Source organism: Erpetoichthys calabaricus, chromosome 10 (assembly GCF_900747795.2).
Source record: "Erpetoichthys calabaricus chromosome 10, fErpCal1.3, whole genome shotgun sequence".
Lineage (NCBI taxonomy): Eukaryota > Metazoa > Chordata > Cladistia > Polypteriformes > Polypteridae > Erpetoichthys > Erpetoichthys calabaricus.
Genome location: NC_041403.2, coordinates 376,383 through 393,307, shown reverse-complemented (window position 1 = coordinate 393,307; position 16,925 = coordinate 376,383). Strand labels below are relative to the sequence as shown.

The 16,925-nt window shown below is 48.6% G+C and overlaps 1 protein-coding gene across 2 annotated transcripts in view; it reads right to left on the bottom strand.

Annotated features, from left to right (window-relative positions):
* Positions 1-11,834: 11,834 nt before the first annotated feature.
* LOC114658683 (flavin-containing monooxygenase 5-like) overlaps positions 11,835-16,925 on the bottom strand; it is a 34,680-nt gene continuing 29,589 nt past the window's right edge. For both annotated transcript variants that reach the window (XM_028810712.2, XM_051933081.1), the window contains exons 6-9: positions 15,702-15,901; positions 15,270-15,625; positions 12,426-12,498; positions 11,835-12,351 (exon numbers count right to left, since the gene is read on the bottom strand). In XM_028810712.2, coding sequence (XP_028666545.2) covers positions 11,955-12,351; positions 12,426-12,498; positions 15,270-15,625; positions 15,702-15,901 — 1,026 coding nt within the window. In that variant the 3' untranslated portion in view covers positions 11,835-11,954. The remainder of the gene's footprint in view (positions 12,352-12,425; positions 12,499-15,269; positions 15,626-15,701; positions 15,902-16,925) is intronic.

Genomic DNA, 16,925 nt, shown 5'->3' with positions numbered 1-16,925 from the left:
TAGGCTACTCTGATTTAAAGTTGAAATCCAAAGCAGAACTTCAGCACTGCTTCACCCATTTTTCAACCTTGTGTAGAAGTTCTATTACTTTAGTAAGCCTGCTTTATTATTTATTACTGCATATTGTCCAAACAAACAAAGCACACAAATCTGTAGTTTCACGACAACTTTTGTATTAAAATTGCACATCTTTACACAAGATCACATTTTATTTTATGATCTGGTGCAGAGGCAGCCATTTTTTGACAGCATCTGCCAGTTCGTACTCGGGCTCTTTGTCCTCCTCCTTTCGCAGTTTCAGGGAATCTAAAACAAGCAGAAGGAAAAAAGGGAATAAGCTTGTCTACTGTAGAACTGTGTGCAAACACATGCACTAAATGAATAGAATCTCTCTAAACCTTGAGACGAGACGAGACTATCGGCAAGAGATGATTTCAAGTCCCGCCCTCCTCTCAGACCACGCCCTCTCACGGCCCTCTCACCTCTCATTGGTGTCCATGCTTTTGTCAGCACAGTTCCTGCTCTCTCAGCTCTTATAAATTTTTACGTTTTCCTCACTTTAAGTTCCCAATTAAAGAATAATTCTTTATTTATTTGTCACATACATAGTTATACCGGACAACATGCAGTGAAATGCATCTTTTCGTATAATTCTTGGGATCAGAGCGCAGGGTCAGCCATTGTACAGCGCCCCTGGAGCAATTGAAGGTTAAGGGCCTTGCTCAAGGGCCCAGCAGAGTAGCATCTCCTTTGGCAGTGACAGGGATTCAAACCAGCAACCTTTGGGATGCCAGCGCAGATCCTTAGCCTCAGAGCCGCCACCACTCCGCCCCCAAAAGAAGACGTATTCTGTCCAAATCTTATTGAAGAATTTCATCCCAAAGGGTTATCAACAGAAGAAATGAGTACACGGGCAATCCTGGCAACGAGAAATGAAGTCAAACAAATTAACATGAAAATTGTCGATCAGTTACACTGCAAATTGGTTAAATGCGTATCAATAGACTCTGCTGAAACAGTTAGTGGTGATGGTGTGGAAGATTAAAACATCAACTTACAGTATCACGTAGAATATCTACAACCATTAACACCGTCTGGTCTTCCACCGGCTGAATTGCTGTTGAAAGAAGGACGAATTGTAATGTAATTGCATAATTTATGTTTGAGTGATGGGCTATGCAATAGGACAAGATTAGTTGGATTCAAAATTAGTCAAACAATTCTGACCTGTAAAATTAAAAGGCGACAAGAAAGATAATGTAGTCCATCTTCACTAATGACATGAGACACCAGAGGAGATGTTGATATGCCATTTGTATTAAAACGTTTATAGTTTCCTGTACGAATAGCAAAGACAATTAACAAATCACAGCGACAAACATTCAAAAAAGTCAGTTTATTTATTAGAAAGAAAGAAATGAAATTCACTCCCAGGCAGTTATACGTGGAGTTGCCACGATGAAAGTCCAAACACGGAATCACAATTCAATGTGATAGACAAAGAATTAATTCCAAACATTGTTTGACAGTAAAAGTGTAAGTTTAAAAAGTCTTTGCGTGTTAATTTCAAAGCCAAACAGAACAAAAACGTGTAACGTAACGAATACCTTTAACGCAACATGAAACACCATTTTAATATCAATTTATTATGTTTGACTATTTTTTTAATAAAGTTAATTACTCGCTGTAATGTAAACCAGTTAGTTCTATTATCCATGTGTAACAATTCCCATGAATCTGCTTAAATTGTACATCTGCGAGCGGCAGAGCTGTGGAGTGGCTAGCGGGTAGTGCCCGCCTGGAGGTTGGCGAGCAAGGCAAGCAGGGGGCAGAGCCCCCTAGTTCTTCCTGACTAAAAGCGTACGCCTGTGCCAGCGGTACATTCAGTCTGTCATTAACCCAAATTAGGCGACGTCTACGAATAACCAAGCGACGTTTGTATCAGTCGTTAATATTTCAAATCCAAGTCACTCACCAAGTGCTGTGTTTCCTTCTGCTACCATCCCCGACAATTGAATCCCGATGGCCGCTTCATCGCCAGGGCACAGGAAAGCAGGCCACGGACCGGACCACCAATAACTGTAAAGCCTAGTGAGATGCAGATGACACGAGGAGACGTGAACTCCGAGAGCACAAAGGAGCTCCCACATGGTGGGCTTGTCCAAAACGTAGGAGGGTCGGCTTAAACCCCACGCTGGGTTTTAGGTAAAGCAGGTCAGTCCCACTAATGGGCTCTCTGCTGTTCCGCTGCTGTCCTCGCCTCTGCTGACTGAAGGATTTCTTCAAACCTTGGAGGGTCTGTGTGGAGGAGGAGGAGGAGGAGGAAGGCCTTAGAAAACCTCAAGGTTCTTCTCTGAGGTCCTTTACCTCTCCCTTGGGCTCTGTGACCGTTTCAGTTAGTTTCTGCAAAGCAACGTCTTGGGCGGATAAAGAAAGATTGTTATTCATCTCGCTGAGTGCGTTTTAAATGTGAATTGAATTTGGGAGGACAGGCGTTGGGCACTCACCTTTTATGAGGTGCCCTTCCGTGTGTCTGGCATCTGCTTTGAAAGACAAAGAGGAAAGACCGTAGGACACGAGGCGTGTGACATCAGACCACTTCCTGTCTACTCTCTGGGCTTAGAGTTCAATACAAAATCACACAAGAAGGGCCGCAGTGGGCTTTGACAGCCCCCCAGCCTGGACTCTCTGAGAAGACAAGGAAAACAACCCTTGTAGGGGAAAAAATGGGAGAAACCTCGGGAAAGGCAGAGAGACCCCTGGGCGTTCAGTGGGTGAGACACAAAGGCATAGTGGCAGCACGCGGGATTTTCTGTTTGCTTTTCAGAGTCGTGAGTCTCGGGTGACGCGCTGCCATCTTACAGACTGCTGGAGTGGGCAGCGCAGCGTTTTGCTGTACCAGCAGATGTTAAGGGAGGAATCTGCAGCTTTCTTGCCAACTACAAGTCACGTTCGTCTGTAAGCTGACAACTAAAAGCCGTTGTTAACTCAAATGGAGTTGAATGGAATGAGAATCTCACTATCTGACTTGTCACGTCTGTATTCTGTGCTCAGCCACGTTTAGCCATCACACCGTTCCTAAATGTTACTGAACCATGCCTGGGCACAGTACGGTTGGCCTGGCATGGAGAGATCACGCTAGTCAAATGAACGAGACTTTGGGGGTTGCCAGCATGAGTACACCCTGAGACCCTGCAAATCCTACAGACGTGCTGATGGTGCCCATGATGAGGTGGCAGACATGAGGCCCCTTCAGTGCCCATGGTCTGAATGGCACGGCATAAGTGAATGCCACTGATGGCCAAGGTCACTCCTTCATGCCTCCAGTCTGTCCATACTGAGGTGGACACGTCCAGCGTGATGAGACAACCTGGGCCTGGGCACATATGACACACATGACGACGAGTTTTCATGGCTTCCGCAGATCTGAATCCTACCGGGGGGGTGGGCACCAAGACGGAGCAGGCATCTAATTGGCAAGAATGGTGCAACACGACAACTTCAGCAATGGCACCTTAGTGAACAACACAGGTGGCATCCTGGAGAAGCCATGGGCTGGGGGGGGGGGGGGTTCATGAAGTCCAAAGGAGGCGCCACCCGCTACTAGAGAGGGGGACTTCACAGTGTCAGTGACACCAAAATCCACTAAATAACAAGCTGGTCAGCAAAGCCATGAGAGGAGGGCTGGGACAGAACTGAGGGGACGTTTAATAGAAATCGAGGAACGTGTGACGCATGCGGGGGAAAATGTTACACCACGGGGGTCAGGAACGTGAAAGTACCCCTGAGAAGGTGTGAGACAAGGGCCAGGGGACCCCTCAGTCCAGGCGTTGCTCATTTAGTCCCCATGTCCAGAGACCACCTCCATGACACTTTAGAAGAAGAAAAGTCCGACAAACGCGAGGAGACCCTTCAGCCCCCTCAGGCTCATAGTTAAACGGTGCCAGCATCTCACCCTGATCCTTCATGAAGGTTCTCAAGATGTCTGCTTCAACGTCAGGTCTCAGAAGGTCCCCACAACTCTTTGTGTAAAGACATCCTTCCTGGCCTCAGACCTAAATGTGCTTCCCTTTCACGTCCATCAATGTCCTCAGAAGTTAACAGAATTCTGTGGGATCTTCTTTATCGACGCCTTGGAGGATTCTGAAGACTTGCTGAGGTCCCCATTGCAGTAGGCCATGTCCTTAAGTCCCATGATGCACCTGGCTGCTCTCCTCTGCACAGGGACTCTGCTGATGACCTCACCCCGTTGTCCTCACTGTATTTGTACTCCTCGTCTCCAGTCGGTCACATGTGCTTCCTCTTGGCGTCCACTAGGTGTCCCTGAGCGCCTGGCCTTCTGCACTGTGATGGCGTTTTCGACACTTGTTGCTATGATGCAATGTCAAGTTGCTAAGGGGTGTGTCCCACCAGGTTACGGAGAATTCTAGAAAACGTTGAGGTTTGAGTTCTGGGTCAGGGGGTCTGCGCCTTTCTTCTCGACTTTGACACCATTTTGGAGAGTTTGTCTCTTTAGTGTTGTACCCGCTCTGTAATGCCAGGCGCTGACCTCCTGCCATCTGCTGCTCCTCTCCCTAACTTCACCCTAGTCCACATCATTAATGCACAGGGGGGCACCTTCCTGTCTGAGCACAGACCCCCGGGGGACTCCTCCTCTCGTTTGGCCCCTTATACTCAGAGCTCTGATGCCAGTGGCTGCCAGTCTCATAATGAATGCCGGCTGTCACACCTGTTGCATGGCAGGGCCCTCCTTGTTGTGACACGGCTGGGGTGTGAAGACTGAGGCAGAGGGGACCAGAACCAGAAGAACGAGAGACAAATCAAAGTGACAAACGAGCTGAGCAAGAAGTGCAGTGGAAGCTGCAACTGAGAACGATGGGCATGAGAATCGTGACGTGCTTAATTAAAAAAGGTGGGCACGTCCACTGATGGCACCCTCACCCTCGCAGGCCTGACTAGCTTGAGTTTCAGGTCACGTCACAGTAGTCGCTAAGTGACACATTGATGTCAGCCCTTCTTTGCTGTGTCAGACCTTCAGTGGGCTTCTGTACACGTATTTGGGGGGCTTTTACCTCAAACACTTAGGCTCATCGTCCACAAGCTTCTCACACTACATGGTGGGGCGTTGTGCCCACTGCCTGCTGTAAGTCAGTTAGGTTGGTTGGCCTCCCTGCCTGGCTGCGCCACTTCACCTTCAGGCTTGGCGATGCCCAATCCAGGACTTCCACTTTGCTGTCTTGAAGCCATGTTGTTACATCTTTGGGGGTCTTCCTGCCCTCAATCTCCTGCTAGAGGATGAAGTTTCAATAGAATGTAAATCTTCTGTCTGATGTCTTTCTAAGACTTTCTTCTGATGCCGTTTATTTTCTGAGGTGCCGCCCATGATATGATGGTGGCACTGCCATGCCTCAGGGTGGGATGTGTGCTCTTTGGCCAACAAGACTCAGCCTTCTTCCTCCATGTGTATTGGTGGTCTTTATGACCCAACACTTCACTTTTTGTTTCATTCTTGCAAATGGCCAGGTCTTTGTCCTGGTGGTCACCTGGGGCTTCCCCGGACACCCACCATTCAGGCCATGGTGATGAAGAGGCTTCTTAATCTGCTGGATGTCAATACATGGAAGGGCTGTGAGCCAAGCAAAGACGTCTTTCCACCATCCGTGCCATGTGTGCCCTCCTCATATGGTGATGATTATGGTGGCTTGTCATATTTACCTGTCACAGCCCCAAAGTCTGTCTGTGTGGAGAACGTGTGGCCGGACCCCCAGTGCTGTGCCACAAGGATGTCTGTTGGTGCGACTTGAACCAAACAGCAGCTGTGGCAGCGAACACAAGAGGGGGCAGAGAGGAGGAGGCTGAGAGCACCGGCCACCCAGTTGTGTGTAGTGGCCATCGCGGGGATGGTCACTCAGCCTATTTGGCCACCAGCTGCTGCTTCTTGAAAGCCAGCTGAGCCCTCAACTGGGTGCACACACACTGGGGCCAAGAGGAAGAGGAAGAAGAGACGCTTTGGCACCTGATGCCCCCCACTCCCTGGCCAGCCCCTTGGTCCTGCTCTTGGGGTTCAGCAGAGACCATCAATGACCCTGGGAGTTCTCCTTCCTCCATGACACCCCATCTGAGTGGTCCCCACGTGTTTCTTTTTGCAGGCAAGTGAAGGTCTTTGGGAGTCGCTGCACTTGTGGAGGTCCGCCATGCTCTCCTGAGGAGTTGCTGGGTTTGCCCAAAGGACTCTGCCTGGTCCCGCACACAAGGGGCCATTAAGCACAAAGAGTTGCGTCAACAAGCCAGTTTAACGTGGCACTGCCCGAGGAGGTGGATGACACTTTCCCTTCTCGTTCTCCATTCCCCTTTTTAGCGATGATTCTGTGTCGTCCGATGGACTTTGGCTGATAATCTCGGAGCACAAATCTGCACGTCTTCATCACAGAAAGGAACAAAGAAGAGCAGAGCCAGCAGAGGGTCTCCTTCAGGCAGCCAACCACCCCAAATGCCAATAACTGCTGACCACAGCGGCCGCTTTTGAGGTCCTCGTGCCCCATTTGAGCGGATTTGTCAAGTTATAATCTCCAGTTATATGTTGATAAAGTGCCAAAGTTTACCTGAAAACCGCGATGAGAAAATCCGCCATACGTTAACATTATTGTATTAAGTTCGCACACAGGTTTCTACGGTCCACACATACCGGTAACACGTAACCAGCCCCGCGTGGGCGTGGTCAGTTCTAGGCCCTGCCCACCCTGATACCGCCTCTGACTGCTGGATGGACACAGGAAGTGCTGTCCGCTTACAAGTCGCACGTGGAAACCTCCGCTCTTCTAGGTGGCACATCAGGGTTAACAGACACCCGGCAGAGCAGAGCCCTGTGAACGTCCAGCTGTGATGGGAACGACGGCGTCACCGGCAGCGAACTTCATCGACCGGCCGCAATTATGGCCAATTATCACTAATGTCTCCTCGTCACTGCGCCTCGGCGATCAATGATAACCTTCAGGTCCCTTTGTAGGTCGTCATGTCCGCCTGTCATCTCGTCTTTGGCCTCTTCGCACTTTGGAGAGCGCCCGGATGTTTGCCGACTTTCACACGTCGTCATATCTGAGTCTAAATCGGCTGTCGCATCTTTGGATGATTTCCGACAAGACGCTGCAGTGGTGAGTAACTTCTTCTGTTGGTGAGGCGGCACATGGACACCTGACTTCCATCTCGTCTCCACGGACCGTCTGCCTTGCTGTCCAGTATGTCGCGAATATCTGAATGAACATGTTGGCATCAGCCGGAGGCGGCGCAGCTCGTGATGAGGTCCCTGCGGTCTGATGGCAGGGTGTCTGCTCCTCTGTCAATTCCAAAATCTCTCTCACGTTTATCAGACTGTGAGTGTTTCACCCGTTATGATCGTGTTGGCTTCGCAGAAAGCCATGAAGTTCTCATTAAAATAAGGAATGAGTCCACTGCCAAAAATGCCATTAAATTTAACAGTGAAAGCAAAATAAAGGAAAGTCATCTTGTGTTCTGCTGGATATTCCTTGTATATCTTAAACAGTTTTTACAGCCAAGTTCTGTAAAATTGATCTACCTTCAAAATATGCTAAATACCGTTTACTGATACATCACAATTACACTGAAAAAAGCGCCGTTAATTGGACAGTGCAAACCGTTAAAAAGCGAAGCTCCAGTAACGCCGATATTTGCATAAGGACACGCTCCCTTTCACCATATGGCGATTCTTGAGGTTATGTCTGGTGGGTTGTATTTGGTAAGCTGGCCCACCCGTAGGACACCAAACACCACCACAGCAGACCTGACTGCTCCACCAGACCATGTGCCAGGACCTCTTTTAATGGATTATACGCCATTATAATGATAAATACGCCAGTCGTTAAACGATAGCACATGTTTGCTGCTGGCTGTTGTTACTTCACTAACGCTGACTGCGTACTGGCGTTTGATCCTCACAATGTCTTCTAATGTTTAACGATTGGCGCATTCATTACAGTGCCAGGATTTCAGGTTAGGGTTAAACGTAAAGAAGAAACAGTCCCTTACTTACGACACAGTTATACCGTACGTAGATCTACAAATATTGTCACCTTCTTTTTTAGGGTAACATTCTGGCAACTACAGCTGGCAGCCAGTTTTTTACTGTAAATGTATCATTTTATTTTATTATAGTGAGGAGAAACGCGTTATATAAATGTAAAGAATTGTTATTAATGGTAGCAAATCTGAAAGTTGTGACAGCACAGCCTGCGTGTTGCGTAACAGTCATCGGATGGGCAGATCCTCTTTAAACTTCGGACTTTCCACTGACATCAGACATCGTGATGTAAAGCCCAAGGCTCTTGTTCAAAAAGCGGACACCACTTGTTTTTAAGATCAGGGACCCGGGTGTACCTGTCCTTACCCCCACGAGCCTTAAGTTCAGGGCTTGTAGTAGGGGTAGGCCAGTCTAAGACAAACAACAAGAAGGAGATGGCGTCCGCTTTCTGAACAAGACCCAAGCCCAACATCTCCGCAAACAAAATCTGCGCATTTATCTAGTGCTTTGCTTGTATCGGTAGCTGTCACCTTTGACGGGTTTGGCATGACTGTCACTTTAGTTTGAGCCTTCGCTACTGCGCACTCGTGTCCCTTGTGTGTTAGCACATCTGTCACAGGAACTTGGCTGTCATCGCCATCGAGTGCCCGAGGTCAGCCTTGGAGTTCTGCAGTCTTTTAATGTTCTTTTCAGTGCTGCGGATGTAAGGCCGTTAACGGGCTCGGCGATCTCGAGAAGGCTACGCGCGGGACACTAAATGCACGCGTCCTAACGGCTCAGAAAAAGGAATTATATGAATTTATGAATTATATATATATATATATATATATATATATATATACAGTGATCCCTCGCTATATCGCGCTTCGTCTTTTGCAGCTTCACTCTATCGCGGATTTTATATGTAAGCATATTTAAATATATATCGCAGATTTTTCGCTGCTTCGCGGGTTTCTGCGGACAATGGGTCTTTTAATTTCTGGTACATGCTTCCTCAGTTGGTTTGTCCAGTTGATTTCATACAAGGGACGCTATTGGCAGATGGCTGAGAAGCTACCCAGCTTACTTTTCTTTCTCTCTCTCTTGCGCTGACTATCTGTGATCCTGACGTTGGGGGATTGAGCAGGGGGGCTGTTCGCACACCTAGACGATACGGACACTCGTCTAAAAATGCTGAAAGATTATCTTCACGTTGCTACCTTCTGTGTGCAGCTTTTAAGTATGCTGCACGGTGCTTCGCATACTTAAAAGCTCAAAGGGCACGTATTGATTTTTTTATCTCTCTCTCTCTCTCTCTCTCTGCTCCTGACGGAGGGGGTGTGAGCTGCCGCTTTCAACAGCTTTGTACCAGCGGTGCTTCGCATACTTAAAAGGCAAACAGCCCTATTGATTTGTTTGCTTTACTCTCTGTTTCCTTTGAAGAGGAAGATATGTTTGCATTCTTTTAATTGTGAGACGGAACTGTCATCTCTGTCTTGTCATGGAGCACAGTTTAAACTTTTGAAAAAGAGACAAATGTTTGTCTGCAGTGTTTGAATAACGTTCCTGTCTCTCTACAACCTCCTGTGTTTCTGCGCAAATCTGTGACCCAAGCATGACAATATAAAAATAACCATATAAACATATGGTTTCTACTTCGCGGATTTTCTTATTTCGCAGGTGGCTCTGGAACGCAACCCCCGTGATGGAGGAGGGATTACTGTATATATATATATATATATATATATCTGTGGTGGGCTGGAGCCCTGCCCGGGATTGTTTCCTGCCTTGTTCACTGTGTTGGCTGGGATTGGTTCCAGCAGACCCCGTGACCCTATAGTTAGGATATAGCGGGTTGGATAATGGATGGATATCCATCCATTCATCCATTTTCCAACCCGCTGAATTCAAACACATGGGCCACCCTGTATATGACAGACAGACAGACAGGCAGACAGATAGATGTGAAAGGCACTATATAATAGATAGACAGTTTATTTGTCCCAAGAGGGAAAGTCAGCTTTACAGAAGCTCCTGAAATATTGAAACCCATTGTTACTCTGACAAACAACAAGGACCCCCAATACACAAAAGACATACCAAAGCAGAAAGCCCCCCTGCTGTGGGTCACCGGCCGTTTCGATTCTTGCTTTGGTGGTCTTGTCTTGTTAACCTGCAGTGACCTTCTGCTTTGGTAATTTAGTCATTTGCCTTTAATTTGTTATTTTGAAATGTAATATTATTTGGGACTCGTCTCCTTAATTCCGGATTATGAAATGTGCGCCGATGTTATTTTGTGGCCTGTGGTGCCCCCCATCAGCCTCTTCTTCATGTGGATGTCATGAGTCTGCACAGCCATTGTCAGCACAAAGCCCGCACCACACCAGGCCCCCTAGTGGTAAAATCTCACAAAAGCCCCCCAGCCCAGGTCCATAAAGTTGATCCCTCTCCCACTTGGACAGAGGCAGTGGTGCTGTAAGAATTATGTTTCTAGACTTCTCTAGCGCCTTCAACACAATCCAACCTCTGCTCGTTACGGACAAGCTGACAGAGATGGGAGTAGATTCATACCTGGTGGCATGGATCGTGGACTATCTTAAAGACAGACCTCAGTATGTGCGTCTCAGGAACTGCAGGTCTGACATTGTGGTCAGCAGCACAGGAGCGCCGCAGGGGACTGGACTTTCTCCGGTCCTGTTCAGCCATCGGACTTCCAGTACAACTCGGAGTCCTGCCACGTGCAAAAGTTCGCTGATGACACTGCTATCGCGGGCTGCATCAGGAGTGGACAGAAGGAGGAGTATAGGAACCTAATCAAGAACTTTGTTAAATGGTGTGACTCAAACCACCTACAACTGAACACCAGCAAAACCAAGGAGCTGGTGGTGCATTTTAGGAGGACCAGGCCCCTCATGGACCCCGTGATCATCAGAGGTGACTGTGTGTAGAGGGTGCAGACCTATAAATACCTGGGAGTGCAGCTGGATGATAAATTGGACTGGACTGACAATACTGATGCTCTGTGTAAGAGAGGACAGAGCCGGCTATACTTCCTTAGAAGGCTGGCATCCTTCAACATCTGCAATAAGATGCTGCAGATGTTCTATCAGACGGTTGTGGCGAGCGCCCTCTTCTACACAGTGGTGTGCTGGGGAGGCAGCATTAAGAAGAAAGACGCCTCACGCCTGGACAAACTGGTGAGGAAGGCAGGCTCTATTGTTGGCATGGAGCTGGACAGTCTGACATCTGTGCAGAGTGATGGGCACTCAGCAGGCTCCTGTCAATTATGGAGAATCCACCGCATCCACTGAACAGGATCATCTCCAGACAGAGGAGCAGCTTCAGCGACAGACTGCTGTCACCATCCTGCTCCACTGACAGACTGAGGAGATCGCTCCTCCCTCACACTATGCGACTCTTCAATTCCACCCGGGGGGGTAAACGTTAACATTATATAAAGTTATTGTCTGTTTTTTTACCTGCATTATTATCAATCTTTAATTTAATGTTGTTTTTTTGTATCAGTATGCTGCTGCTGGAGTATGTGAATTTCCCCTTGGGATTAATAAAGTATCTATCTATCTATCTATCTATCTATCTAAAGGCCTGGGGTTCAGGGGGTGATCCGCCTGGGCAGAAAGGCGCACCCTGCCAGCCCAGTCCTTGTGCCCCCCTGCTGGCGGCCTCGAACACGGCTGTCTGGCTTATCAATTCCCCGACTTTTCTTTGAATATCCAAACCCCCCCCCCCCATCCCCACTCCCCAACTGACCACATCAACCATTAAAGTTATCAGCCAACTGCAGGAAGGAATTCCAGGAGACATTGAGGAGCCATAGTTTATATAACCCTTCACTTTACAGAGCATGATAACCGAGGCCTCAGCCAATGACAAGACGCCACGAGACTCTGAACAGAACGTCACCACCGGGCCCGATGGCTCAGCCCCAAAGTAGCTGCATGAGCCTCTGCAGTGGAGATGGGTGCTCATGGCGGACCCAGTAGGTGACAACAGCGCAGAGTGCAGCCACCACAGACAGCCTGAGCAGCCGGGAGCAGGCCGAGGGGCGCTCTTCCTTTGGGGGCTCTCGATTTCTCAGCGGTTTGATGACCCGCTTCCACTGGGTTAGAATGGTGTCGCGTGCCCCTGCCCACTTCCCCGGCCCACTCAGCCGGTACTGGTATGGTGTGCAGGGACCCAGAAACACAGCCATCGCCAGCTTTGGGTCCCGGAACAGTAGCCCACCAATGCTGGGACGCACCCCGATCTGCACAGCCACTTCATCCATGTAGGTGACATAGTCGACCTGGACTGTGTGACGCTGGGAGGCCACGTACCTGCAGAGGCGGAGGACAGGTGGTCAGTTGAAGGCCGGAAGAGCAGCCAGCGAGACATTGGCATGATACGTTACCTGTGTGCCATCCTCTCTCGGGCTGCCTTGATGTCCTGCAGCATGTGCTGGCGTGAAGGAAGCTTGGACCGCCCTGGAAAGAGAAGATGAGGACAAGCTGGAGGTGGACAGACAGGGTCTTGGAGAGCAGCACATTCACTCACATGCTGGTGAGATGGAAATTGGGGGCCGAAGTCTCACCCCAGTGTGTCCCCACCCCAGTAGTGTTTGTTATCCACGTCCTCTCAATCACCTTCGGGACGGTGGACATTAACTTCTGGTGGTCACATTGGTGGGCTCCGCCCCCTGAATCTTGACTTCAGTTGACCCAAGCCACTCGGTGCCCATCAACTCCTTAGCACCACCCACACCACGCCCACTCCCCATGTAACCCCGCCCCTCCTTTCTACAGTAGCCTAAATGGGTGGGTCCGTCAGTATTTCCCATTGATGTGCGACCCCCCCCCTCATATTCGGACTGCTGTCCCGCACCTCAGGTTGACATAATGCTTCTGCAGCCCTCTGCTCTTTTTCACACCTTAATGTGATTTGCAGACATTTATATAAAACTAGGGGGCTCCGCCCCCTGCTCGCCAACCCCTGGTGTTGTGAAATTACAAAGAGCGTGATGTATGAATGAGATATAGCATAGTGTGAAGGTGTAGATGACGCATATAGGAAGCAAATAAAGTTGTCCATGTCCAAAAACGGGCTCAGAGAGGTAGATGCTAACTTTGTCTATGGTTTGTCCTTGTGATTTGTTGACGGTCATGGCCAAGGCAAGTTTAATGGGGAACTGTCGCCGTTTAAGTGTAAAAGGTAATTCCAGGTCAGAACTTGTAAGGTGAATTCTAGGAATCAGAACAGTATTGTTAGCATGTGATCGTGTAAGAAGTTTTGCTTCAATAACATTGTGTGGCATGGTGTTGACGACTAAACGTGCATAAACCTTGTTTAGTGTTAAGGTTTCTTAATAGCATGATTATTGTTCCATTTTTAAGGCTAAGATTGTGTTGTGGTAATCCGGCCGGGTTAATAGTGTTCAAATATTCTAAGGGGAAATTAAGATGGTCATTGTCGTCATCAGAGTCAACTTTGTCAGAGGTTAGAAAGAGCCGTGCCATTCCAGGATGTAATGAAATGACCTGGTTATTTATGTGATCAACATTAATATTTTTTGGACATAATATAGTTCGTTGTGTTAAAAGGGGTATTTGGTGTAATGAGATTGCTGTTCCAAATATCTCCGTAACTCTTTTGAAAGCAATGCCAATTGTCTGCGTATTTTAAGGTGGACTGAAGAATAGCCGAGCGCATGGCATGTGGAACAATAGCTAAGCACTGTGTAAAATCTCCTCCTAATAAAAGTACCTTTCCTCCAAAGGGAATATTATTATTCATTAACGTTTGTCGAAGTTTATCAATGGTGTTGAGTAAGTGACTGGATGCCATTAGATGCAAAAGCAAATGAACTATTGTAGGATCTAATGCAGTTCATAAAGTTTTTACTTTCAGGTACATCGTTAGTTAGACTAAGTGGCGCAAGCGTTTAGCAGGTGTCTGGCGTTGATGTCCTTGACGTGTATCTTTTGCTTGTGCCGTTTGAGAGGCGCGTCGTTGTACGTCCAGTATTTGGGACGTGCTATTTTGGAGCTGTAATCGATTCGCCTGTGCTGTGCGAGAAGTATGTTGCAGTTTACGTCGTGCATTGTTTGTATTGAGTCTTGTCCGTTTTCGTATGTCGGTTAGTCGAGCTTTCTCTTTTTGGAGCCTTGCCTGCTTGTTTTCCAGCATTTCAGATGCGCGTTGTAGACGTCTGCGTTTATTTATTTTGTACCTTCGCTGCCGTTTTTGTATCTCTGAGACTCGAGGTCTTTCGTTTTGAACCCGTGCCTGTTTCGATGCAGCACTTTGAGACGCGCGCTGCATGCGTCTACGTTTATTGTGTCTGTCCATTTGCGCTCGTCTCTGTAACTGGGTTAGTTGAGCTTTGCGTTTTTGGAGCCGAGACATTTTTTCTTCCGGAGTTTCAGAAGCGCGTTGTAGCCGGCGATGTGTATTTTGTTTTTTCATGCGGGTTCGTGTGTTTGGTCCCGTTATCCGAGCCGTATCGTTTTGTACCCGTGATCGTGAATTCATGACTTGTTTGTTCTTCAGCGTGATAAATATGGATAAGTAATAAGGAGGATCGCACTCACTGTTAATATGGAGCCTTTTCTGCGGTTGAACGGTTAATAGTGCCTCATTGTAATGAGATCCACCTATGCTGCATAGTGTGAAGGTGTTGAGATGACGTATGTTTAATACGGACGGTTCCTTCAGAAATGGGGCTTTGTGTGTCATTTCTTATTGATGTTAGTGTGGTCGTGGGTCTGAATCGTCGTTTTTGTGAACGTTTCGTGTGCTATGTCCATAGTCTGTCCCGTTTCATGTCCAATGGGCTTTGTGTGGCGCTCCCGGCTTCTTTTTTTTGTGTGCTAGGGGCTTGTTGAATCCTCCTCTTTGTGTGCGTCCCGTTTCGTGGGCAATGGGTTTCGTGCGGCGCTGTGTGCGTCGCCGGCGTCTGATTCCTTTTTTCTGTGGTCGCGGCGCCTCATTTCTTGGGGCGCCTGCACAGTACGTCTTTTGCGTCCACGGCCCATGGCCGGATGTCCCTGCGTCCATCCGGTTTACCATTCTCGGTTAGTAATGTGGATCCCAGACTCCATATGAGAAAGCGTCCAACATCCTCCCCCCCACGACACCATGCACCCCCTTGCTTTGTGTCTACAATGGCATGCCACCACTAGAGGGCACTGAACACAGGATGCTTCTCTGAAGCCTCCCCCCCCACGCCCACCAAGACCAACCAGAAATCCACGCTCACCTGCAATAACCCGTGTGGCCCAGCGGGCCTGCAACTCCGAGATGGGCATTATGGCACCAAGTGGCTGCACAAGGCCGATGATGGCCAGCGTGGGGTGCTCCAGCTCTGGTGGAAAGACATACTTGTAGAGGGACACCTGGTTCTGGGCCACCGGCACCACAGAGGGGGGCAGGAAGGGGAAGGAGATGTTGTAGCCGGTGGCAAAAATCACAAAGTCAATGTTCTCCTCCACGGTGTCGTCGTCAAACACCACAGCTGATCCCGTGAGGCAGCGTACGTTTGGCTTGACCACGACTGCCCCGGTAATGATGCAGCTTGGCAGGTCAGTGTTTACAGTCGGATGCTGGGACATCAACCTGTGGAGCAGAAGTCACCACGGTGAGCGACACAAAGGGGACAACACAAAGCACCACAGCACAAGCCGTCGCTCACCGGTGCCGAGGCTGCAGTCCGTACAGCTTGTGGTCAAACCAGCTGTTGCCGTACTTCTCTCCCAGAGCGCTGACGAGGCCTCGAGGCAGGATGGACAGGAGCAGACTGTTCAGACGCGTGTTGAACTGCAGGTCCGCGGGAATTCCATGTTTACCAATGCGGCTGAGAATCCAAGCACCTCGCCTTGTGCTGAGAAACACCTGGAAAGGCATGAGGTTGAGTGGTCAGCAGTGCCAGCCACACCCGGGTATTTGACTCCAGCCAACCTTCTCATGCTCTTCTGCAGTCAGTAACTACAGACTTCACTGACTCCACCCCACTTTCCAACCTATCCACAGTGACTCCGCCCACCCCAGCAGTCCTAACCTCCTCAGCCCACCCTCATTTATCCTAATTTGTTTCATGACTCCACCCACTTCGTTTTTTGTTCTCTGCGGCCCCACCCACTTTCCTATCTCCTTAATGATTCCACCTCCACGCCTGACATGCTAACAAGCCCACCCCCATCTCTTCAGTGACCCAACCCCATCCCACTTATTCCCCCAGTGACTCCAGTCCAAACTCTTCCCCAATCTCCTGTGATTCCACCTTTGACCAGCCCAAAGAGCCCCCTGCAATCTCCTCAGTGACCCCGCCCTGTTTTTGTGACTTCACCCCCAATTTACTGGCCTGTTCTTGGTGACTCCACCCCCCAGCTCCTCAACTTTACACACTGACTCCCCCCACTTCCTTATCTGTACTCATTTCAATACTAGCTCCACCTTCTCAGTGGCTGCACCATTGCCAGCCCATCATCCACCTGTGCAGAGTCAGTGCCACCATCTCTTAATTGACCCCACTAAGTGACTCCGTCCACGAGTTCTCGTCTGTCCTTCACGTGCCAAACTGGTGGACTGTCTCTTTAAATGGGAGCTCTTTCCATGTTCTGTGTGTGTGGAGCCCCCGTCAGTCTCAGTGGGAATCATTGTGATGTGAAGCCTGTTTTAGTATTCTGTCCTGTCTCAGCATTCGGATTACTGGCCCGTGTATTTTCACTGTGAATTGACATTTTGACAACTCATTTAATGTTTTTGTTTTCTATTTTGCATTTTTGGTGTTTTTTCAAACAATTCTTTTTTATAAAGATTCTCTTTATTTGTTTTTTACGGTTACCCTCCTCTTGTGGGTTTTTTAAGACATCTACGGTCACTTTGGGGCTGACGTCCCCAGGCACATTGGCTCGAC